The sequence below is a fragment of the Schistocerca piceifrons genome, chromosome X (assembly GCF_021461385.2).
Source record: "Schistocerca piceifrons isolate TAMUIC-IGC-003096 chromosome X, iqSchPice1.1, whole genome shotgun sequence".
NCBI classification, from domain to species: domain Eukaryota; kingdom Metazoa; phylum Arthropoda; class Insecta; order Orthoptera; family Acrididae; genus Schistocerca; species Schistocerca piceifrons.
This window is the reverse complement of record NC_060149.1, coordinates 286625940-286651745: the sequence shown is the minus strand read 5'-3', so window position 1 is coordinate 286651745 and position 25806 is coordinate 286625940. Positions and strand designations below refer to the sequence as shown.

The 25806-nt window shown below is 39.6% G+C and overlaps 1 protein-coding gene across 1 annotated transcript in view; it reads right to left on the bottom strand.

Moving 5' to 3' along the window:
* Positions 1-333: 333 nt before the first annotated feature.
* LOC124721826 (endoribonuclease Dcr-1-like) overlaps positions 334-25806 on the bottom strand; it is a 293757-nt gene continuing 268284 nt past the window's right edge. The window contains exons 23-26 of the mRNA XM_047246948.1: positions 4503-4723; positions 4250-4415; positions 650-725; positions 334-566 (exon numbers count right to left, since the gene is read on the bottom strand). Coding sequence (XP_047102904.1) covers positions 398-566; positions 650-725; positions 4250-4415; positions 4503-4723 — 632 coding nt within the window. The 3' untranslated portion in view covers positions 334-397. The remainder of the gene's footprint in view (positions 567-649; positions 726-4249; positions 4416-4502; positions 4724-25806) is intronic.

Below are 25806 nucleotides of genomic sequence, written 5' to 3'. Positions count from 1 at the left end.
TGGACAACACTTTTCTTTCCACACCACCAAAATTTAGTTTTATCAATAAAAATAATGTCAATCAAAAGGAGGAAATTCCAACATAAATCTGAGAATAGTGACAAAACTCAAATGGAAACATGCCATTTATGAATGTCTAAAGCAGATAGTGGAGGAAAATGCAGAATGCAAAATTGTAAACTCCAGGTTTTCATTGGAAAATAATAATAATAATAATAATAATAATAATAATAATAATAATAATAATAATAATAATAATAATATAACTAAAGAAAACTTACAAACGGTATACTGCTTAACAGTAAGTAAACTGTAACACTACAGAGACTCCTTGATTAATTTGCTGGAAGTCTCTTGGCTGAGAAAACAAATTAATAGAATGAGGCTCTAACATACTTCATAACTTTTTAGAAAGTAATCCTTTCTTTTTAAGTTGCTTCAAGGCACATTTTGCTGCAGTACATTTGGCAATTCGGTAATTACGACCAATTCCTTTAAAAATTCCTTTTCCAAAAACTTCCACTGAGACACGCACACGACGGCCATCGGCCAGTTTCTCTGGTTTCCTTAAATAAAAAATTAGTTTCATTAATTTTTCCTCCTCAGTAAATTGCTATCCTAGATAATGATTAGTTATGATGAAACTCACCCAAATTTTGCTGTTTCTGGCTCCAGTTCAAGAAGTTCTCTGATTGGTGATTTTGGTACATTAGTGCTGAATTGCTCTGTAAATAATATACATAAATTGCTACTTAAGTTCTAATGTCATCTGTAGCTTACAATGTTATGAAATAGGATCCAATGACATGGAATTAAACTTAAACCCGCACAACTGGACTTGCAGAAATGAGTCCCAAATTAATGAATGACAATGAAAACTATGATATAAAGCTAAAGAATGCCCTGTTTGTCATTATGTCCAATTAGGTTACTGCAAACTTGGGAACATTGATGGGACACAGTAGTGAAATTTCACATATTTGTCAATGTAAGACATAATTCAATATGCACCAGTGTTGATGACTATGTGAACTACTGATGAAAATTTGGTCTGGGAACAAAAACCTACACCAGCTGTATCTCTCAATCACTTGCAATGGTATCACATGGAATGGTACTAATTTTTGTCATTAATCATCATCAAGGACAACACCTGCTGCTATGATTTATTCTTGGGAATAACAACAAATATACTCCAAAAATGAACCAAACTGATTGAAGAAAACTCATGATCAGATTAGTTATTAAACTGCAAGGGTTTACTCTTTGGGAAATTTCTCAAGCATGAGCCCACAAACAACATGCAACACTATGAAATCAAAGTGCAGAAACTGATGAAAGCACAAGTGATAAATATTACTGAATGAGACTGTATGAGATTATTCATCTGCATGAAAATTATTGTCTAGACATTTTGAAACTATTGGGGATTCGGTTAAGAAAAAGTTCAACATCAGTTTCAAAGCCAAACTCACTTTTATATTTTTGATGACTTGAAAATGATAGTAGGTCCTGTAACTAGGATGAAAGGTTTCTGCAAGGAGGAGGTCAATTGTGTTGTCTCTAAGAGGGATTTACATTTTAAAAGTAGTGAGCTGTGCATATATAGGGGTGTTGGGGAGTCCCCTGCACTTGCTGCATAATGGACAAGGTAACGGTTGCAGCACATACGAGCAAAAATTCTGCACTCTAAAATCCAAAACCTGTAAATTGCCATGTCTCTTCAGTCATCATTGTATATTCAACACAGATGTGCTCTTCAATGATACTAGAGCCTCCCTTCACATATCTTTATTATCTGTGAAGGATCATTTATTTTGTTAGTTCTATCTGCATTATAACCTCCGTAACACTACGGGTAGCCCCTTCATTGATTTAATTTTCTTCTTTTCTCTCACTCTTCTTGAAATATCTTCACTGTCCTCTTCTTTTGTCTGCTCCAGTGGTGTCATTCTATCCTTTTACTGTATACTTCCCTGTCTTTGATCTACGACATGTTGGTTGGAGTGTACTTGCTTCTCCAATTTGGCTTCCCTTCCACCTTGAGCCCCAATTCTGGCCAATCCTTCCTGAGTTCAATAAACCACTTGATACCTGTCTTTCCTCTTGTTCTCTCCATTGTCTCGCACACTCTTTTTGTTATTCTATCCATACACATACTGATCAGATGTCCCACTAACCCTGTCCCCTTCAGTCTGATTTCTCTTGATGATGTGCACATATTCCAGTACATTTCTTCCCTAGGTTTTTATATCCATGTCTCATCACCTCTTTCAGGGTCCAATACTTTCTGTAGTTGTCCTGCACCTTAACTTCCTAGTTTTACTGTCCCAGCTGCATATAGTCCTGCATTCCTCACCATGGCTTTGTAGTGTCTCATATTCACATCTGTAGATATATTCTTTTCATTGCATATACATCTCTGGTCATGCAGAAAGGTGACCTCATCTTTTTCATCCACTCTATCATTTGCTCATTGCTCCTGTTTCTCCCGATTTTGTATCCTCTAAGGTATTTCACTTTGTCCACATTTTGCACAATGCCTTCTGGAGTTTTTTCAATCCCCAGTGGTATTCAGTGTCTTTGTCTTGCTGTAGTAAATCCTTGCTTCCATTCCACTGGCTACATTGCTTAGATTGTCAAGCTGTTTCTTTGCACCTTCTTCTGTTTCACTACTGCTGTATTGTACGCAAAGGCAAAGCAGTCCACTTGAGCCCTATTGCCCTTTCTGTCCCCCACATGCATCTTTTATTTATTTCCTTTCATTGTTTATTGTTCTCCAATGTCTGGTCACTTCAACCAGCACTACGTTGAACAAAATTGGTGACACTCCTTCTCCTTGTTTAACACTGGTCTTTATCTCACACTATTCTGACAGTGCTCATCTGAATCTTAATCTTGCCTTTGTGTCTGAGAGAATTTCCATTATCAGTTTTCGTCTACCAGTATAGTCCACTGTTCTTTATGATCCTTCCAAGAGTCTCTATGTCAGTGGAGTCATACACTTTCATGATGTCCACAACGTTTACTACTGTAGTTTTATTCTTCAAGACCCTATGCTCTATCATTTGTTTTTAGAGTAATGTCTATTCCAAGTATTCTCTTCCCAACCTAAATCCAACTTGATAGACACCAGTTGTGCTTTCTATATGTTCTTCTCCTCTCTTCAGTAGTACATACTGCATAAAGTTCAATACATGTTCCAGTTTGTTGTTTCCTTGGAGAATGGCTTAACTGCCTGCATTTAATCTTTCTGTTTTTATTATTGGTTGAGGCCCAGAAAGTTGTTCTATACTAACTCTGTCACTTGTGCAGAATGTCAGAGTAGAACCACTAACTTTGTTTCTTCCATGTCATGTTGCTCTGCATAAAAGTCTTAATGCCAGGCACATATCACACTGCAAACAGTTATTGCCAGCTAACCATGGAGTAACATTTTGGGGTTTCACTATGTTTCCCTCAGCACAACAGTCTTGTAGTTCCCACTATATGGTTTCTGTAGAAGTAATTATGAAACAAGGGTGTATGAGTAACAAAGTAACATGTTCAGAGGCTGAATATTTTGCATTGCATACTTTTATTGATCGGTCTGGCACAGTCCTCATGATTTCCTATCCTTTATCTCAGAAAAACACTTACATCAAACATCTCCAATTTTTTATTGTACATATTACAATCTCTGTCTTCCCCTACAATTTTTGCCCTCTATGGCTGCTACCAGTATCATAAAAGTTATTCCTTTAAGTTGTAATATATGTCTTAGAACCTTGTCCCTTCTTCTAGTGTTTTCCACCTATTCCTTGCCATCTTAATTGTACAGAGAATATCTTAATTCTTTATTATACCAGTCCACGTCAAGTAGACTTCATAAGAGACTACAAAAGTTAAAAGTTATATGTGATTTCATAATAATGGGCTATTATTTCATGAATAATGGGCTGTGGAAAGCTTTAGCCACTGATTCCATGTATGTTTTCAAGAGTGAAGGCTGTCACAAAGACAAAGGGTGTCACAAATTCCACACACATACACATCCCCGCCCAACACACACACACACACACACACACACACACACACACACACACACACACACAAAAAAAAAAAATCAGTGAATCATCTTTTTACGCTAATTACCAAGAATGTATACCAAATCAGATACAATTTCAAAGCACTATGAATCTTTGTCATTCCCATGAATCTAGTACCTGATATGCTAACTAAGGCATAAAGTTATAGCTGTGTCAAATACCTATTTCTGATTTCATCATCCGATAGTACACTCTCCAAACAGCATCGAGAGACATGTTGCTATCCAGAAAGATCGCTCCAGCAACTGACTCAAAAACATCTCCCAGTGCTTTTGGGACTTCAACATCTTCAGCTTCTTCACATTCTTCTTCTTCAATTAAATAGTACTGAATTAAAAAAAAATAGGCATATAAATAGCTCACCAGAGTATCCAACAATTTAACATAGAATTATCAAAGCACAATCGTCACTACCTCTTCACTAATTGTATGTCCATTTTCCTCTTGAATACGAACAAATCTATCAACAACCTCATTTAATCCTGGTGATAAGTGACGGAAGTATTTGTGAAAGCCATAACGAACAGCAAGTGATGCAAATATTGTATTATTCACAAGAGCTGAGCGTAGGTCAGTCAAAGCACCCGGAGAATGTTGACGTGAATCTTCATACAGATGACGAGTGATAAGGTAATCTAGATTTAACAAAAGAAACACATGGCAAGAATATGAATAAAACATTAACACTGCATATGGAAGCTTTAGAAAAAATCAAAAATATATAGAAATTACTTAAAGTATTGCTGATTGATATCACTACTTCTTTGATTGAACCACTGTGAAGAATGCTTGAGACTGGCACCACAAAAACAACTAAATATCAGATCCTGGCTGCAATCAACTAATATCCAGCCAGCATTGGTCAAGTTGCCTAGTGTGCTCACTGTAAACCACCATTCTCAGAATACATATAATTTGAGGAATGTTGCTTATATCTTACAGAACAACACTACGCATAAAATACACTCCTGGAAATGGAAAAAAGAACACATTGACACCGGTGTGTCAGACCCACCATACTTGCTCCGGACACTGCGAGAGGGCTGTACAAGCAATGATCACACGCACGGCACAGCGGACACACCAGGAACCGCGGTGTTGGCCGTTGAATGGCGCTAGCTGCGCAGCATTTGTGCACCGCCGCCATCAGTGTCAGCCAGTTTGCCGTGGCATACGGAGCTCCATCGCAGTCTTTAACACTGGTAGCATGCCACGACAGCGTGGACGTGAACCGTATGTGCAGTTGACGGACTTTGAGCGAGGGCGTATAGTGGGCATGCGGGAGGCCGGGTGGACGTACCGCCGAATTGCTCAACACGTGGGGTGTGAGGTCTCCACAGTACATCGATGTTGTCGCCAGTGGTCGGCGGAAGATGCACGTGCCCGTCGACCTGGGACCGGACCGCAGCGACGCACGGATGCACGCCAAGACCATAGGATCCTATGCAGTGCCGTAGGGGACCGCACCGCCACTTCCCAGCAGATTAGGGACACTGTTGCTCCTGGGGTATCGGCGAGGACCATTCGCAACCGTCTCCATGAAGCTGGGCTACAGTCCTGAACACCGTTAGGCTGTCTTCCACTCCCGCCCCAACATCGTGCAGCCCGCCTCCAGTGGTGTCGCGACAGGCGTGAATGGAGGGACGAATGGAGACGTGTCGTCTTCAGCGATGAGAGTCGCTTCTGCCTTGGTGCCAATGATGGTCGTATGCGTGTTTGGCGCCGTGCAGGTGAGTGCCACAATCAGGACTGCATACGACCGAGGCACACAGGGCCAACATCCGGCATCATGGTGTGGGGAGCGATCTCCTACACTGGCCGTACACCACTGGTGATCGTCGAGGGGACACTGAATAGTGCACGGTACATCCAAACTGTCATCGAACCCATCGTTCTACCATTCCTAGACCGGCAAGGGAACTTGCTGTTCCAACAGGACAATGCACGTCCGCATGTATCCCATGCCACCCAACGTGCTCTAGAAGGTGTAAGTCAACTACCCTGGCCAGCAAGATCTCCGGATCTGTCCCCCATTGAGCATGTTTGGGACTGGATGAAGCGTCGTCTCACGCGGTCTGCACGTCCAGCACGAACGCTGGTCCAACTGAGGCGCCAGGTGGAAATGGCATGGCAAGCCGTTCCACAGGACTACATCCAGCATCTCTACGATCGTCTCCATGGGAGAATAGCAGCCTGCATTGCTGCGAAAGGTGGATATACACTGTACTAGTGCCGACATTGTGCATGCTCTGTTGCCTGTGTCTATGTGCCTGTGGTTCTGTCAGTGTGATCATGTGATGTATCTGACCCCAGGAATGTGTCAATAAAGTTTCCCCTTCCTGGGACAATGAATTCACAGTGTTCTTATTTCAATTTCCAGGAGTGTAAATTTAGTTCTTACAGGACTCTTTACAACTGCCATGTTACTTCAATTCAAAGGGAGGGAAGAAAGGAAGGAAGGAACCAAGGAAGATTAGAGTTTATGTGCCACTGATAATATCATTATAGACAAAACACAGGTACACACTGGGAAGGATGGCTGAGGAAATCGACAATATCTTTTTGAAAGAAAGCATTTGACTTAGGCAAAGCATGGGTAAATTAAATGCATATTTCCAGATGAGGATTTGAACCACTGTCATCTCAAATGTGAGTCCATTGTCTGATCCACTGTGCCAACCTGCTCTGTCACGAACATGGGATGTTACAGTGATGGTATGGTAGAACAGTTCTGGAGAATTCCTTTATTTACCTCAGAGTTTAACAATCCATCAATGATTAATTTTTTGTGTTTAAGAGGATTTGTTAGTGTAACACTAGAGGAAGAAAGCACTGTCTAATATTTTATACATCAGAGGATTTGGTTACGACATTAATTATGAAACTACTTGATTACAGCAGGGATTCATTCCAATGTACAACTAATGGTACACAACAGTAAATAAATAACAAATATTAACCCAGATAACCCTGACGTCCTTCTGGAAGGACGACGTAACTCACTGTTGAAATTATTTATTTTTACGAATAACGCATTGTTGCAACGGACTGTGATGCATTGTTATATGAAGTAGGCAGAGTCAGTTGCGCGCTGCGACAATCAGTTTGACGCTGTCGTTCATAGTGAGTGAGAAACTGTGTCTTGAAAATAGGGTCGATTTTACCATGGACAAACTGACTGACCTTGTCATCGATGGGTATGTATATTTTCTTTCATATTGCGTCAATAATTCTGAAACTTGTCATGTAATATCTTAAAGAATTAACCTATATTATTTATGGGCTCATATTACGATTGAAAGTTTCCGCCAGTTGTAATTCAAAAATGTTTTCAACCGTCCTTCCAGAAGGACGTCAGGGTAATATGTTGTCATTTTGTATTCACAGAAAACGATGTACACATATGGAACTTTTGGACATGTTAGAATCAAAAGATGAGGAAATACCTAATACTGGTGTGAATGTAACATTACACCCTCTTGTAAATTCAACTGATGACATAACAGATGAAGATTCGGGTGCTGAAGAAAATCCAAGTGTAGATAAATTACCCGTAAGGCAGCTCAATGCTACTGCACTACACGACCTAAAAGAGAGGGGCGTGGAAGCAATAGGAACAATAAGAGGAAACAGAGTTAAGAATTGTACTCTATCATTTGTAGATAAAATGATAAAAGAAAATAGAGGATCATATGAAATTTGTTCTGACTCAGCATCCGGGATTTCCATTGTACGTTGGAATGACAGCAGTGTTGTTACTGTAGCCACTAACTTTGACAGAGTGCAACCACTACGCTCTGTAGCAAGATTTTCTAGGGAACAAAGGAAAAGGATTAGTGTGCTTCAACCTAACTTATTACACTCCTACAATACTCATATGGGACGCATAGATCGAACTCACCAAAATGAATCCCTATATAGATGCTCTATAACAGGGAAAAAGTCGTATTTCCGGATCATTGATCATTTTATAGACATTGCAGAGCAAAATGCCTGGGATCTTTACAAGCACAACGAATAACCCATAGATCATCTGACATTTCGTCGTCAAATTGTCACTGCAATTCTTGAAAGTAACAAATGAGTCACTACCAGCAGAGGATATCCTAGTAAGAGGGCAAAGCTAGATTCTAGATTTGATGGGAGAGAACATTATGTTGCTGAATTACCAACGGACAAGATAACAAAAATGAAGAAGCAGCTGAAATGTCGAAGTTGCCACAAAAAAACTACTAATATGTGCGTAAAATGTGACGAACCACTTCATGTTTGTTGCTTTTTGTCTTATCATACTAGTGCATAAAATATGTGTATAGGTTCTTTTCTTTGTTTTTTGTATTTATTAGCTGTTTCAGCCCATAATTCAAATTTATTTATGTTTATTTGAAAGTATAAAAACCAAAACAAATTAACTGTGCAATGTCATATACTTTAAAAACATTATCACTTATTGTCCTGACGTCCTTCTGGAAGGACGCCCATTTTTCGAAATACTAAATAAAAATAAATACTCAAAATTGTTTTTACTTTCTTCCTTACAACCTTGTGAATGAATGTAGATAAGATATAAATCAATTTTTGAAAAACAAATAATTCAGGACTATCTGGGTTAACTAAAACGATGCTGTTGCTATATGGATAGCATGAGAAATGGGAAATTTTTGAACTGGATGTTACAAAACTGAAGCTGCAATAGTTCTTTGGAACAAAAGTAACATAATTTATTACTCATTGCCATACAGTTGGAATGAGAATTTGCTATGAAAGCACTTGAAAAGTGTGGTGATTGTGTGATCACCAATAAAACAGAATTGCAACATTCTTACCGGCCAGTGTATCATGAGCTGGTTTCACTAATTTATTATTATACCAATTGTTCAGAGTTTTGAAGATATGGGTTCTGCCTTTAACAGGATAAAGCCTGATTGTGGAAAATGTCAGTGTTGCGAAAGTCACAATCAACCAGAAAATCTATGTTCAGTTGTCAACTTGCATCAACAATGCAGATGGGTAACGACGTATGCAAAGAATACTTCATAAGCAGAACTTCCATTCAAACAAATATAGATTGCGCAGGAATTTCACCATAAAGAAGGTATGTAGTATAAAGAGTGGCACAACCAGCTTTCAGTTAAGGTTAAAAAGAACACTAATTGCATTAAAGTAAGTGGTTGTCATATTAAGATTATTTCTAGTTTCATAGATGCATGAATATACAGAATTTTCATTGACAATCACAGTACAGTGACTATAACCCTTACAAGTATCCCTTAAACTGCAAATACACTAAGATGTTCAGTATGATACCAAAGAATAGTATAATTCCCCCCCCCCTCCTCCCCCTCCTCAATAGGATTTTTATAACTGCAGTGACAGCACTGAAGTGATTACATACAAAAATTCAACACAGTTAGCAGAAAAAATTCAATTAAACTCTCAGAGACACCCACAACTGGTCATTAAAGAATAGAGTAACTTTAAATGTGGAAAAGACAAACTGCATAAACTCCTGACTAAATAAAAATCCCAATGATACTACACTGACAGTCAACAATGATGTACTAGATTGTGTAGCTGATACCAAAGTCTTGGGAATGAATGTCAACAGCCCATCGAAATGGACAGAACACTCGAGAATTTTGGCAAAGAGGTTATCCTCAGCACATTATACCCTGGGTACTCTCGCACCGATGCAAAATATTTCATGCCTTAAAATAGCCTACTTTGGAGAGATACATTCAATCCCCAGTTACAGGAATGTGCTGGGAACATACAGACTATTTTCAAGAAACAGAAAAGACCTGCATTAATAGTAGTAACAGGGCACACTGTAAAGGATTATTAAAAAATGTTAGAAATTATCACAGACCTGTGTGAATACATCTATCACACACAACATATATATGGAAAAAATCATAATCTGTACACCAGAAACAGCACAATACATGACCATGGAACCAAATCCAGAGACTGTGTAATTAAACAGAAGAAACAGGTCAGAAACTCAAAATAGTGTATTATACCATGGAATAAAATTGTAAAAATTATACAACAGACTGCCACAAGAAATAAAAGACATAAATTATTCCCACACCTCTAGCCAAAGGCTAAAAAAAGTAATTACTAAATAATAACTATTATATTGTAAATGAACATTTAAAATAACTATAGATAGTAACTTAGTGTTCATGAACATTGTTCTATGCAACAATTTATGACATGATTAGAAAAGTAGGACTAAGTGTTGGAGCTATCAATACAGTAAGAGACGTGTTTATTTTAATAAGAAATACTGTACAAACATTTGACGACATCCATACACTGTAAACTGTTCTACAGATGAATAAATAAATAATGAGTCGATGAAAACTAACATATGCCTGATATGTTGCTGTGAATTCTTTGAATGAAAGTTCGAAAACTATGCACAGCTTAAAATCAAAACGATACAGTTTTCATAGTGCCCCAAAACTGGCGGAAGTAATTCACCAATTGTATGACAAGCACATAATTTCATTTAATCTCATTGGCCAAGTGTACTTGATATGTGGTCCAACCACCACTGAAATCAAGACGATAGTTGAAAGAATTACAGGCATTTGTGGCAAAATCCTGGCTAAGCATACTGAGGTTCCACAACATACTCTCGCACTGTGAACTGCTAGATGGAACTTGTTCTTCTGGTATTAATTTTTGAAACATAAAGTGGTTATTGAATAATCAGTGGCATAGAAAATGGCATAATACGTTAAGTGTATTTCAACATTAAATGTACTTGATCCCACAATTATTTGAGTATATGGAATCAGTTTGAAATATTCCATTTCCTGGAAACCTCCTGAGTTAAAAAAAAAGGCTGTACTCTCAACAGTATTGAATATTAATAGTTGTTGTGTGTCTGTTATTGAAAAACGTATATACATTCCAAGTAATTTTTTTCATTTTTACTCTCAGTTGAAGGGAATTTGGTTAGGGATCAAAGTGAACTGCAGTCATCTAATATTATTTTGTCCAGCTTGCTTTTTTACTATACTTAATTTGGTTTCATCATTCAAAAGTTCTTAAGTTGTTAAGATTTTTTCGCATGTTTTACCTATGTTTTAAACTATGCCATGGATCCTTGCTCCTTCCACATGTACCAATATGGTTAAGTTTCCCAAACTGTAGGCAGAACCCAATTCCACATACTGTTCCTACATTGTCACCTACCTCAGGGAATTCTCCAAAATGGCCTGACAAATTACTCATATCCAGGTGCAACCCATCCTTCCACATAGCCCTTACTGACATAGTTCTGCAAAACTATATAACATAGGACCAAGCCCCCTTGCTCTAACTCTCCTCCATCTGTAAGATCATCCTGCTCTGCAACCCCACTTCCAGACTGAAACCCCTTGCTCTCCAAGAACTAGAGAAGCATGCACAACGCCACTAAAAAAAAAAAAAAGGTCTAACAAAGCTTACTAAAAATTTATGGTATTTTGGTATTTAACACTTAATTCAGACTCTATCATATAAGAGAATGACTTTTGGCTTTGTAAGGGCCCTTACGATACTCTAACGTTATTTGGGGCAGATAATGCTGTCAGTTTCATCCTATGTTAATTATTTAGAAGACAATACCAAAGCTTCCACTCACCAAGAACACTTTGTCAATTTTTGCACACTGTATAACGATTACAGGATGAAGGACTGTGGTGATGTCTTTGTAGGAACATCCTAAACAAGGATGGCATTAGATTAACATGTCTTACTCTAGCTATCATTGACAAATTTTGCAGCTGAAGGAATCTCAAAGTGCTGCAATCCTTATTCACAATCAAGTATTTTGCAAATTTCAATTTACATGTGGCATCAATCATTCCCATGTCTCACAGGTTATAGAAGAAAGGAATCCCTTTTCAGTGGACTACTAAGTGAATGCAGGCTTACACTAAAATAAAGCAACATACTGCTTCAAACAATAATCTGTCAAGTATCACTGCCTGTTTCCACAGATTTGCACATAATCACTGTTCCAGCAAAGAACCTACCATCTTTCTGAGATTACTGCACCTGGTGGCAGTATTCACTACTAATTTCTCATCTACAGGACAACTCTGCAACTCACAATTAAGTGCCTGGGAGAAGGTTCATCCAATCATCTTCAGACTATTACTCTACTGTTTCACCCACAAACAGTGCACAAGAGAAATCAGCACCTAAATCTTCCCATGCAGGTTCCTTTTTATCTTATTTTATTATGATGATCATTTTGCCATATGTAGGTGGGTGCTAGCAAGATATTTTTGCATTCGGTGGAGAAAGTTGTTGATTTCAATGTCATGAAAACATCTCAACCAAACAAAAACCATCTTTGTTTTAACGATTGTCACCCCAACTCATGTATCACATCCATTACATTCTTTCTGTTATTTCATGATAAGAAATGAACTGCCCTTCTCTGAACTTTCTCAATGTCTTTCGCCAATCCTACAGTATGGCAGTACTCCAGAGAAGGATGGACAAGTGTAGTCTAGGCAGTCTCTTTAGTATACCTGTTGCATATTCTACGTCAGCACTCCACAGTCAACATGCTCCACCAGTAAAAGGCTAGCTTAAGTGTACAAGTAGTGAGCACTGTACCCCCTCCCTTCCATTATCACAGTGCAGGGTAGGGAGAGCAGAGCTGTGTGCGGCTTTGACAGGAGACCGCACATATTTCTCAGACTAATTAATTATGCAACCACAAATGTGAAGGTCACTGTAAATGAGGTTTTACTACTATAAATTAAACAAATAAACTAAAATCATTATCGTGCCACATAATTTCATTATTAAATACATACATATTTCTTAATCAGGCATTACAGCTGTAATGATTTTTAATCAACTCTCATGCTATGGAGCAGTATAAATAACTGTGAATTTTGTGACTGTGGAATTTGGAGCCCAGCAGTACTACCACAACACCAGGGCTACACCAGACGATGGGATGGCTGGGCACCACCAGCTGCAGCCATTTGTTTGAGACCAGGTTGTGTCAGTCACCTCCAAACTAAGTCCAGCCTGCAGCACTTGGTGCCACAGTGCACCAGATTTACCGTCTGTGCCTGCCAATGACAGCCTCCTGCCAGCAGGCGGGGGGTTATGTCCTGCGCAAAGCAATCTTCCCTTTACCACAGCAGACACAAGATGCATCTGAGCAGACAGGGTGTGGGCGTTCAACAATAGAAGGCAGACACAGCAAGAAGAGGAAGCATGCTGTTGACATCACAGCCATGGCCTACTGAAGGGCTGCCGGCTTGCTGCCTGTCCTGATGTCAGCACTGCAAGGCGCTGACACGTGTACCATCCCACTCAGTGGAGGCAAGCCGTCCAACTGACCATCATCAGTCTGCCATGCTACAGTGAGGCATGTCTGCCTCACATCCACACTGGAGAAATGTGTAACTGAAAGTAATAAAGTGTTTTTCTCAATCACCAGTGTACCACTGGGTCCCACCAGCCCACTGCCCTCACAGGCCACAACATAGTTTGTGCCAAGTGGTGCCACAGGTCATGCCACCCCCAGCAGAGTGCTGTCAGAAGCATTGATGTCACACTGCCAGTGGACATTGGAGCATACCCCTGCAACCTACAGTACCTTCACTGTGAGGTGAGTGAAACTGTTGTTTGTGTTTTGTGACAGACATGGCATCAAAAATGAAGGGTCATTGTAACTGCAAAGTTATTTTTGTGAGGCCAGAAGAACTGGTGGACATCCGCCAATTTAGGAGTGATAGTAAGGATCAGACAGGATCATAATCTTAACCCTCAATGGAAAAATGGAGGAAATGACAGATGTACTAACAGAGAGGAAGTTGGATATATTGGGATTAAGCGAAACAAAGTGGAAGGGAAAAGGTGAGAAGAATTTGAGAGGAGGAGGAAAACTGTACTGGAGTGGGAATAACAGGTATGGAGGAAATGGTGTGGCAGTGATGGTGAATAAGAACGTACAAAGCTGTATTGAAAATGTGAGATATGTATCAGACAGGATCATAATCTTAAACCTGAGATTCCAAAAAGAAACACTAAAAGTAATCCAGATTTATGCACCTCAAGTGGGATGTAGCAAAGAAGAGAAGATGGACTTTGAAAATGTGTTAGAAAATCATATAGAGAGTGCTAATATAGTGATGGGAGACTTTAATGCACAGGTAGGCAAAGACAGAAAGGGATTTGAGCAAGTATTGGGATGTTTGGATATGGAGGCAGAAATGAAGAAGGGGAAAGACTCCTGCATTTGTGCCAGAGGAATGGAATGAAAATAGCAAACAGCTGGTTTATGAAGAGAGAAAGTCATGTTATCACCAGATACAGTTGGGATGGAAGAACGAAGAGTGTAATTGATTATATTCTAGTAGATAGGGAATGGGGAGAGAAAGTAACAAATGTGAAGGTAATTCCAAGTGTGAGTGCAGATGGAGACCATAGATTACTGGTGGGACAATGGAAAATGAATCAGTGTGTGAAAAATAGAAAACAGAAGAAAGTGATGAGGATACGGGATTGGAAGTTGAAGGAGAGTGAATGTGCTGAGAAGTACAGAGAATTAATAACACAAAAATTTCCAAAAGAAGTTTTCTGCGATGTAGAAAAAGAATGGAGTTTATTCAAAGACACTTTAGTCGAAGCAGCACAAAAAGTATGTGGCAGAACATCTGGAAAGGAAAAAATAAGACAGACAAGTTGGTGGGATGATACCACAATCCAAGCAGTTAGAAGAAAAAATGGAGCATGGAGAAAATGGTGGAAAACTAAAAATAACGAAGACCATAAAAGATATATAGAGGAAAAGAAGAAGTGCAAAGAAATAGTGGAAACAGCAAAGAAAAAGGCATGGGAAGAGTTTACGAAAAAAAAACTTGAAGAAGATGTGAAGAGCAATAAGAAAATGTTCTATAAAATGATGAAAAATAAAAGGAAGGCTTCTGAAGTACCAGTAAAGATGGAAACAGAGGACGGTGCCATTATTGAAGATCCAGGGAATATAAAAGATCTCTGGAAAGAACATTTTAAGAAGCTGTTAAACGCTGAGGAGCAGGTACATGAGGAAACAACAAATAATGAAGGAATCGAGAGAAGTTGGGAAGCAGAATTAGGACAAATTACACGGGAAGAAATGGAAAAAGCTGTGAAGAAGATGAATGGGGGGAAAGCCCCAGGACCTGATGAAGTATCAGTGGACATGATAAGAGCAGCAGGTCCAGTGGGAATGCAGTGGCTGTATAGAGTACTATCAAGCATGTGGAGAAATAGTAAAATACCTGACGACTGGAGAACAGGAGACATTGTTCCCATCTTCAAGAAAGGCAATAAAAGACTTTGTAAAAACTACAGGGGAATAACCCTCATGAGTCATACAGCCAAGATTTTTGAAAGAATTTTACTAAATAGAATAAGTGAAAAGATAGAAAAGGAGCTGAGTGAAGAACAGCATGGGTTTAGGAAAGGAAGGAGCACGATCAACCTGATATTTTCTATCTGTAAACTGATGGAAAAAGGTTGGGAGTATAACAAAAGGGTGATAATGGTTTTTATAGACATAGAAAAGGCATGTGACTCAGTTGACAGGGAAAGACTCTGGGACGAACTGAAGAAGATAGATATAGAAGATGGATACATTAATGTTATAAAGACAATGTACAGAGGCCACAATTGTAGAATTAGAACACCATTGGGGAACTCTGAATACTTCGAAACAAGACAAGGACTTAAGCAAGGAAGTATTCTATCTCCTGCGCTTTTTAATGTCGTGATGGAGGGAATGAATAGGGCAGTTAAAGATATAGTAAAAGAAAAAGACAAAAAGATGATTTTAGCAGATGATATGGTAATATGGGGTGATAAAGAGGTAGATGTACCGTTACAGCTTGATGCGTGGAAGGAAATAATGACAAGGTATGGATTAAAAATACATAAAGATAAGAGTGAAGTAATGGTATTTGGAAGGGAGAAGGGAATCAACGGAAATATTACCTTGAATGGAGAACCCCTCAAAGTGGTAGAAAGTTTCACTTATTTAGGGAGTGAAATATCTAGGGATGGAAGAATAACTAACGAAATTAATAGGAGGTTACAGAAGGGAGGCAATTTCTACCAAACAATAAAACATCTGATTTGGAATAATGAAGTTTCAGAAAGAGCAAAACTCCTTATGTATAAGAATTATTACATCCCTATTGTCACCTATGGTGGAGAAACATGGACAATGACAGAAAGGGACTGGAGCAGACTGCAAGCAGGGGAAATGAAATTTCTCAGAGCAGTTAAGGAAAAAACAAGAATGGACAGAGTAAGGAATGTAGATATTAGAAAGGACCTCAAACAAAAAAGTACGAGAGAAGAAATTGAAAGAAAGAGATTAAGATGGTATGGGCATGTTAAGAGGATGCATGGGCAGAGACTCCCCAAAATTATGGAAGAACTAAAGATGGATGGGAAAAGACCTAGAGGGCGCCCAAGAACACGGTGGAAAATGGGAGTGAGAATGTCTGTTGAAAGGAGAGGTGTGACCTGGCAGCAAGTGGAGGAAGAAAAGTGGTGGGAGGACCGAGCCAAATGGAGAGGACTAGTCAGCACCCAGACCCGGCAGTAGCTGGAGCGGGATTCGGATATAGATAGATAGATAGATAGTAAGGATCAGTCATCAGAGTCCATGTGATGAGCATAGTGTAGTTTACTTGGGCATTTTGCCCCTTGTGCCAAGTCTGTGGCAGTTGTCTGTTTTACATGTCATCATTTTGGCCATATGCAAGACAATGCAGGGAGTCGAAGTGGCTGAAATTAGGCATAAGAAATAAGCATGGTAGTGTTGTCAGCTAAGGATTGTTCTGTTCGCTCACAGAAAGATCTGTACCTAAAGACTGGAAAATTGCTCAAGTCACACCAATACCCAAAAAGAGAAGTAAGGGTAATACATTGAATTACAGGCTCATATCACTGATGTCGATTTGCAGTACGGTTTTGGAACATATACTGTATACAAACGTTATGAAGTACCTCAAAGAAAACGATTTATTGACACATAGTCAGCATGGATTCAGAAAATATCGTTCTTGCGAAACACAACTCTCTCTTTATACTCATGAAGTAATGAGTGCTATCGACAGAGGCTGTCATATTGATTCCATATTTTTAGATTTCCAGAAGGCTTTCAACACCGTTCCACACAAGCGTCTTCTAACCAAACTGTGCGCCTATGGATTATTGCCTCAGTTGTGTGACTGGATTCATGATTTCTTGTCAGAAAAGTCACAGTTTGTAGTAATAGACAGAAAGTCATCAAGTAAAACAGAAATAATATCCAGCATTCCCCGAGGAAGGGTTAAAGACCCTCTATTGTTCCTGATCTATATTAACAACATAGGAGACAATCTCAGTAGCCATCTCAGATTGTTTGCAGATGATGCTGTCATTTACTGTCTTGTAAAGTCATCAGATGACCAAAACGAATTGCAAAATGATTTAGAAAGATATCTGTATGGTGCGAAAAGTGGCAATTGACCCTGAATAGAGAAAATTGTGAAGTTATTCACATGAATAGTAAAGGAATCTGCTAAATTTCGATTACGCGATAAGTCACACACATCTCAAGGTTGTAAATTGCACTAAATACTTAGGGATTACAATTACAAATGCCCTAAATTGGAACAATCACATGGATAATGTCGTGGGTAGAGCCAACCGAAGACTGCGATTCATTGGCAGAACACTTAGAAGGTGCAACAGGTCTACTAAAGAGACTGCTTCACCATACTTGTCCGTCCTATTCTGGAGTATTGCTGTGCGGTGTTGGATCCGCATCAGATGGGACTGATGGATGACATCGAAAAAATACAAAGAAGGGCAGCTCATTTTGTATTATTGCAAAGTAGGGGAGATAGTGCCACAGACATGACACGTGAATTGGAGTGGCAATCATTAAAACAAAGGCATTTTTCATTGCGATGGGATCTTCTCATGAAATTTCATTCACCAGTTTTCTCCTCTGATTGCGAAAACATTCTGTTGGCACCCACCATCATAGGGAGAAATGATCATCACAATAAAATAAGAGAAATCAGGGCTCACACAGAAAAATTTAAGTGCACGCTTTTCCCAGGCGCTGTTCGAGAGTGGAATGGTAGAGAGACAGCTTGAAGGTGGTTCATTGAACCCTCTGCCACGCACTTTATTGTGAATAGCAGAGTAATCATGTAGATGTAGATGTAGAGAAGCTATGGGAGTCAGCCTAAATTAAGCAGGGTATAGAAGTGGTGTCTCACATATGTGAAGGCTACAGCATGATTTTAGGGTTAGACAAGGCTTAACACCTCACTGATTTTGAGCATGACTACTCTTGCCTGCACACACTCTTCCTCGCAAGCAGACAAATTGCATTATCTTCGTGCGGAGAGAAATGCACACGCACCATGTGCTCATGACAACATGGGAGAAGCACCAACTATTAAATAGGGGAGGGTCAGTTTTGACAGCGGTGTCATTTAAGAGCAGTAATGATGAGTTAGCACTGTGAAACACTGACAATGTTTTCGCTTTTCAATTCACAGAATGAGGAATATTATTTCTCTATACAAAAATATGGGTATACAAAATGTTTACTGTATTATAAGACACTGAATCTATTCGCTAATTTCATTTTACAAAGGTACTAAATGCCTTACCATGTAAAAGAATTTGCAAATGGAAAATGTGAAGGGCCGTAGTGTGGACAAATAGTTTTAAAAAAGCTTAAAAAGAAGCTCTGTGAAGAGGTGGAGGAAGAAGAGAAAGAAAACTAAGGTGACTGTGCCATTCAGATGAGGTACGAAACTATACTACTTTTAGCAAAGTCCTTGCACTTTTTCACAAATGGTGAACTTACACTCTTTCACAAATGGTGAAAGAATACTTGGCCTCAAAATTTATGTCCAGTTCAGGTAGAAGAGTTTTGTGTGGTGTCGTTATCAAACTCTTATGTCCCACACAAATTATGGCAGACATTCAGAGCCAGCTTCCAGAAATTTGTAAAGTGTTTGTTACACATTCTTCAGCACTTTATGAAAGCATAGATATCACAGGCACACAAATGGATGTGACATTCTTAGGGGCATTGAAAAAAGTGTAGAAAATATGGTCTGTCATGGGATTTACTAATCTATACATGTCTACAGAGGGAGCACCAGGTGTGTTGGAAAATAAACCAGGATTCTTAGTGCAAGTGAATGGGAAAATGAAAAAAACTTCCAGTACCCAATTTGTACTGATCTGCAGGTTGAAATGTGATCTGCAATGTGACAAGAGAAATTAAGACAGTGTAGATTCCTCAAAGCACTTTCCTCATTTACACAAGTCTCCACACAACTCATCAACCTGTTCCTTGTGATGATGGTAGGGGAACAGTACTTGCTGCTCACAGGCCTGAGCTCACCATCTGCTCACAGAAAAAAACTGTCTGTGAAGCCCTGGGTTAGACTTTCTCCATCAACATCATGACCCACAGGATTGTGTGTTGAGTGGCACCATAAAGTCCCTGTGGCCTTGTGTGGAGCCTGACTTACCAATTGGTATGTTGCATTTAGTGGACCTGCTGAAACGTAGTGCTGTATTGGATGCAGTGTATTGTCTAGCAAGATGAAGTGCTGTACACTTACAAGAAAAGGATGGAGGCAAGGTAATACCCACCAATGTGGATAATTTTAGCACCAAGGAGGTCAAGCGACTGAAGTGGATGTTAGCAGTAATGTCAGAAATTCTGGAAAAGGAATATTGCTGCAGCAAAGACGTAAGCTGTGAAAAGGCACAGGAAGTTACTAAGACTGCTTTGCATAAGAAGATTAAGCATTTGCAGGAAACAAAGAGAGCGCATATGGAAGAGTCTGAGTTTCAAAAGCTGTTCTTTCCACATGAGCCATTGCCTGCATTGCCTGTTGTGCAACACAGGAATCCTATGGGGAATGAGGTGCTGGCATACACAAAGCCATATAGAATAGTGCAGACCCTGCAGTTGATTTTAAAAGAATTTATGAATCAGCAGTTGGCCAATGGCATAACACAGGAGAGTAGTAGACCATGGGGGGGGCGAGAACTGTAATCATACCAAAAAAGACTACAGACGGTTCAAGGAAGTATTGATTCTGCTGCCACTACCACCTGTGACGAAGTAAGCTGGGATAATTTTAATTCCCCTCTTGTTTTGCCATTTGTCTCCTTAAATTCATTTTGTTACTTTTAACTAATTATCATTAACATAAGTGAATATAATCTGCATTTCCATAAAAGAGAAAGACTGGCCCTCAGTTTTAAAGTAAATAGCACCAGATCTAATTTTGTGCTTGATTTTCTAATTTATTTTGACTATTCCTAGTTAGTATCATTTGTTATAGGGTGAAATCAGTGACTGTTTCGTAACTTAAATTCTATTGTTGACATATAAACAAATATAAATTCTGTAATAACTGTAAACATTTGGAAGGCGAAATGCTGGCAATCTTGAAGTATCTATTTAGCTTTATTCAAAAACATGTTAGCAAAACCGGCCCTTCATTAATTCCAAAGTAATTAACAGTTTTGTCAGAAGTATTGTTTGCATTACTATATTTGTTAATTTCATGATTTAAACAAATAATTCAGCCCAAACCTCGTAGTAGAAGAAACTGTTAAAAAGACGAAATTTTTCAATATATTCAGTTAAGTGAGTGAGTAAAGTTTTAATTGTAATTTCTGCAAATTCAACTTCGAACAATGTGTAGTTTCAGTACCAATTATTGTGATGACATATAAGCGCCCGATTTTTGGTCATGAGACAGTCAGTCCACAGCTGAGTTTCTGACGAGTAACCTGTGCTGGTTAGAACAACAACAATGGTGCAAATTAACTGTGGAATAAGTGTTAAACAATTAGGCCATGTGTAAAAACAGTGACAGTGTCTGCTCCATATGTACCTGATTATTCTTCAAGAACTGTGAACTTTGTAGTTAGATTTTACTGCTCACAGACGTTCAACAGGAAACTATTGTAGCAGTATGTGGAGGTTTGCCTACAAATTATTAATGAGGCTTATCAAAAGTTAAACAATAGTGCACTGGCCGTTAACTATGTATTATTGGCGGGGCTGTGAACATTGAAATTAAAGTACTGTGACACACAACTGTGCACTTGTCGGCAACATTATTTACAGTAATGTGTGTCGGAATCCACAACACATTTTTCAGCCAGCGTAGGAAAGCAGTATGTCGACACCGAGGACGATCAACAACCGAAGAATTAAAAGCAGGTGGGAGCGCCACACACCATTTGAACAGTAAGACAACCAAAGATACTTACCCATTCCAAACACCACAGAAACAATTGATAATCTTTGGCAGTGCCAATATTTCTTGATGATGGATGTGAGGAGTGGTTACCATCAGTTGGAGGCGATTGCAGAGGATAGAACAAAGATTGCTTTTTCAGTACTTTGTGGACATTATCAATATAGGAGGATGCTGCTTGGCTTGAAAAATGGAGCGCAACATTTCGGATGGAGTACTGAAGGGATTACAGCCCCATCAATGTTTAGTGCATCTGGACAATGTAACTGTTTGTTCCATGAGAAAATTTAAAGTAGTGACTGATCATGTTGCTTTGAAGTGGTTACTAGGTTTGAAGGACCCATCTGCTAGACTTACAAGATGGTCATTAAAACTCAGTGAATTTGATTACAAAGTAATCCACAAACTGGAGAAGAAACAAGGAAATGCAGACACACTAACCAGGAAGGTAGCAGCGATACAAGCACAGTATCACTAACTTGCTGAGTGGAAAGCAACACAGAGTACTGATAGAGAATGTAAGCAGCTCAGCATGTGTGAGGGATTGTTAAGTAAGGAGGCTTGACTGGGATCACAAGTGGTAGTACCAGCAAAGTTCAAGGAATAGATGGTTATAGAGAGGCACGATCATGTTTTATCTAGCCGTGGTGGGTGAAGAGCCATGAATCATAGGGTGGCAGAAAAGTACTTCTGGAAAAGAAGGAAAAGCTATGTCAATCAGTACGTTACTGCCACAGAGACCACTAGAAGCAACAAAACTATTTCAGTTTATTGGGCTGGACGTATTACGATGGTTTAACCAAACTCCAGCAGTTAACTGTTTCATGCTGACTGTAATGGAATGTTTCTCTCGTTTTACTGAGATGGTGCCGATGCCAGACCAGAAGCAGTCACAGTCACACAAGTGTTGGTGATTACATGGATGTTGAACTTTGGGATGCCAAGCACAATAATAATGGATAAAGGGACGAACTTCATGTTGGACCTGATAAAAGAGTCACGTTAGTTGTCAAGAGTGAAAAAATTAAGAACTAGTCTGCTTGATCCCCAGTCAAACAGAAGGACAGAGTGGGTTCGTCGAACAATCAGGAGGATTACATCAACTTCATCCATATGGACTGGGATACATATTTATCTATTTTGATGAGTGCGTATAATTTGAAAGTACGCACTAGCACAGGGTTGTTGCCATTTGAGGTGATGTATGGTAAAAAGGTATTGTCGTCGACTGATATAATTAAGTTGAAGGGAACATGAATGGAGAATTAGTCCAAGAGTTTGCAGGAATGGTGAGAGAAGTTTGGAATAGAGTCTAAAAAGCATACACCAAGGCATTGGAGAGACAGGGGTGTCAGTGAAGTGCATGTGAACTTTACCTCAACACAAGGGGGGCCATACAAGGTGGTCTAGTGGGTGATGTTGTCAAGTCCATATAGTCAGGAAGGAAAAACAAAAACGTTCATGACATGATATCACATCCTATACCATGTAATTGAAACCACATCAGCTGTAAATGTGAAGCTACAATTCCCAACAAGGTCAACGACTGTAAATGTCTGACATAAAAGTTCAAGGGAGCATCAGAACTGATCCTAAGAGGAATACCTGTAGACTCAAGGAAGAGAGAAAAAAAATAAGGAGCAGAAGAGTCAGCAACCGGAGGAGGTTAAAGTAGTGTTGTGTACAATCACAGGCATATGCTAGGGTAAGGATTATCTTTAATTTTTATGTGAGAGATGCTGACCAGAGACAGCAGGCTTCTGGAGGAGGGGAAATGATAATGCTCCCTGTCCTCAAGATCATCACCTGGACGGATGAGTTTCGGTTTTGTCCAGTTGCAGATGGACACTAAGACTGGCATTTAATGTATGGGAACTACAGAATGAATAAGAATACTGGAAGAGGTATTCTCTGGTTAACAACAGCCAGTGCACAGTAATGGAGTACTTAGGAAGGTGTCAAGGGGATTACAAGAATTTGCTCATAGCATATGCATGGTCGACGGAACATATTCAGGGTGTAAAGGAAGCAGGAAGAAAAGAGCATGATTAGATGTTGGTGGAAGGATACTCAAGACAGTTTTTTGGGACAGTTGATGCAAATGACCTGAGTGAGCTAAACAGGACAGAGGAAGCCATGACAGAGTTAGCAGAAGGGAATAGAGAGACTGTAGAGTGGCATTCCACACAGTTTGCGAGTTTGGAGAGCGGCGAGCTGAACAATGCACATGTGCTTTGACAACTAACTAGGGAAGTATTGGATTATGCCAGAGCATTTACTAGTATTCTAAACAGGGATTTACAGGGAATTCAAGCACAAATGAAAGCATTGGAGGATAATGCTAATAAGGTTTTGGCAATTACTAGAGGATAGTGTCTGGGACACAAGAGTGGAATTAATGAGCTTGTAGGAAGCCATTCATCAGTCACTGCATAGCCAATTGAGTCTGGTGGTACTGTCACGCAAACAATATCTGAAGGAATTTAGAAAGATGGAGAAAGAACTATTGCTGGAACTACAGTTAATACCAGAGCCTAACAGTTAACACCTGCCTTAGTACTATCACGGGGGAACTATGAAAGTGATAATGGATAGTGCGCAGTTGTGCATTTCAGTGACAGTATCAGTGGCAGACATACACACATCATTTAGGTGTTACACAGTACACAACTATCTGGCAAGGTTAGAAACAGTGGGGAAGTTTGAGCAGATAAAAGAGGGTGGTGTGTTGCTGATAACTGAAGATGGGGACTGGCATGTGGTAATGGCAGAGAGAGAACTACAACAATGCAAAATGGGGCAGTCACTGTATGTCCTACTCGTGAGATACAGCTGTATGTCCTACTCGTGAGATACAGAGGGAGGAAATGCATGTCATGCAATTGCTCAGGGTCAAGGCAGATGGTCAACCATGCCACAAACAGGCAATGGAACTGAAGGCATACTTATAATAAGTGCATCTATATGAGGTATACTGGGTGTATAATGATATAGTAGTGATGGTGGCAACTTGTTATGAACAAGGGTAGCTCATGGAGTGAAATGCATGGAGCTAAGTGGTAGTGGTTTGTTAATTAATGGAAGCATATGTGATATTACAGGACCACCATTTTATTTATCAGCTACAATGATGGGAATTAATCACTTAAATATAACACAACTGCAGCTATATTGGACAGACAAACCTTTGGAGATGTTTCCTAAACATAACCTTACATTAATAAATGATACCAAAAAACCAAGTCTAGTTAACTCTCTGAATCAGATGATAGCGGCACAGGATGGGCAGATCACTGCTGAGCAACTAATGCAGCGCATTTAACAGTATCAGGATGGTATATGATGGGTAACCCTGATATCGTGTGTTTCACAGCCAAGTGCCAAGGTGACTCTGATTTTGTTTTGCATAGCTTTAACTTGAGATGAAGAGCCGTTCAACAACCCAATTCATGGGTAATCCAGGTTCCAGTACACTGGATCCCCCAAGTGTGAGATGTAGAGTATTTTTTTTTGATAAAGAAAAGAATTTGTTACCCTTAAGGAAAATAGGAAGCATACAGAAAGCCATGTAAGGGGCAAAGAAGTGCAGTGGGTACAGTTACATTAAGCAATGGACATGCTGAAAAAGTTCAAACAAGCAGCCACAGAGTCTAATGTAGTATAAGAAATGTATATTTAGCCAAGTATAATCTTGGGAGTGCATTTTATTTTGTAAATCAATGGTTGAAGTAATTTACAGTGGAGAACCAATCTTGCGCAAGACCCGAGGATCTGGGTCTTCCCGGCAGAGGGGGCAATGTAGCATTGCTACCTAGTCTTAAGTGAAACTTGTACGCATTTGTAAGAAACCCCTATGGAAAGTTGCATTAGCTACTGCTTGGTGGTAAGAGCAATGTGGTGACGTGCACGTTATAGCAGTAAGTACGCAAAAGGATTGTGAGATGGGCTAGCCGTGCCCTGCAAAACCTGCACCACACAGAGGTAATAGCTGGAGCGGGCAGAAAGGTGTCACCGCAGCAGGGCTAAATCCTTATTGTGAGCCACTAACCAGGCACTGGATAATATTGCAACAAATGCACCCTGAAGCAGTATAAATAACTGTGAATTTTGTGACAGTGGCATTCAGAGCCTAGTAGTACTACCACACTGCCATGACTATGCCAGACAACGAGAGAACTGAATGTCGCTAGCTGCAGCCACATTGACGGTGGAGGAATGTGTCACTGAAAGTAATAAAGTGTTTCTCTTGACCACCAGTCTATTGTTGGGCCCCACCACTCAGCCCACTCCCTCCCCCCCCCCCCCTGCCCCCACAGGCCACTTGGATAATGTCACCTTGGGAAACCAACACAGTGGCGACTAGATGTCGCTGCTTAGGTGACACAACTGGCTCTCCCCCA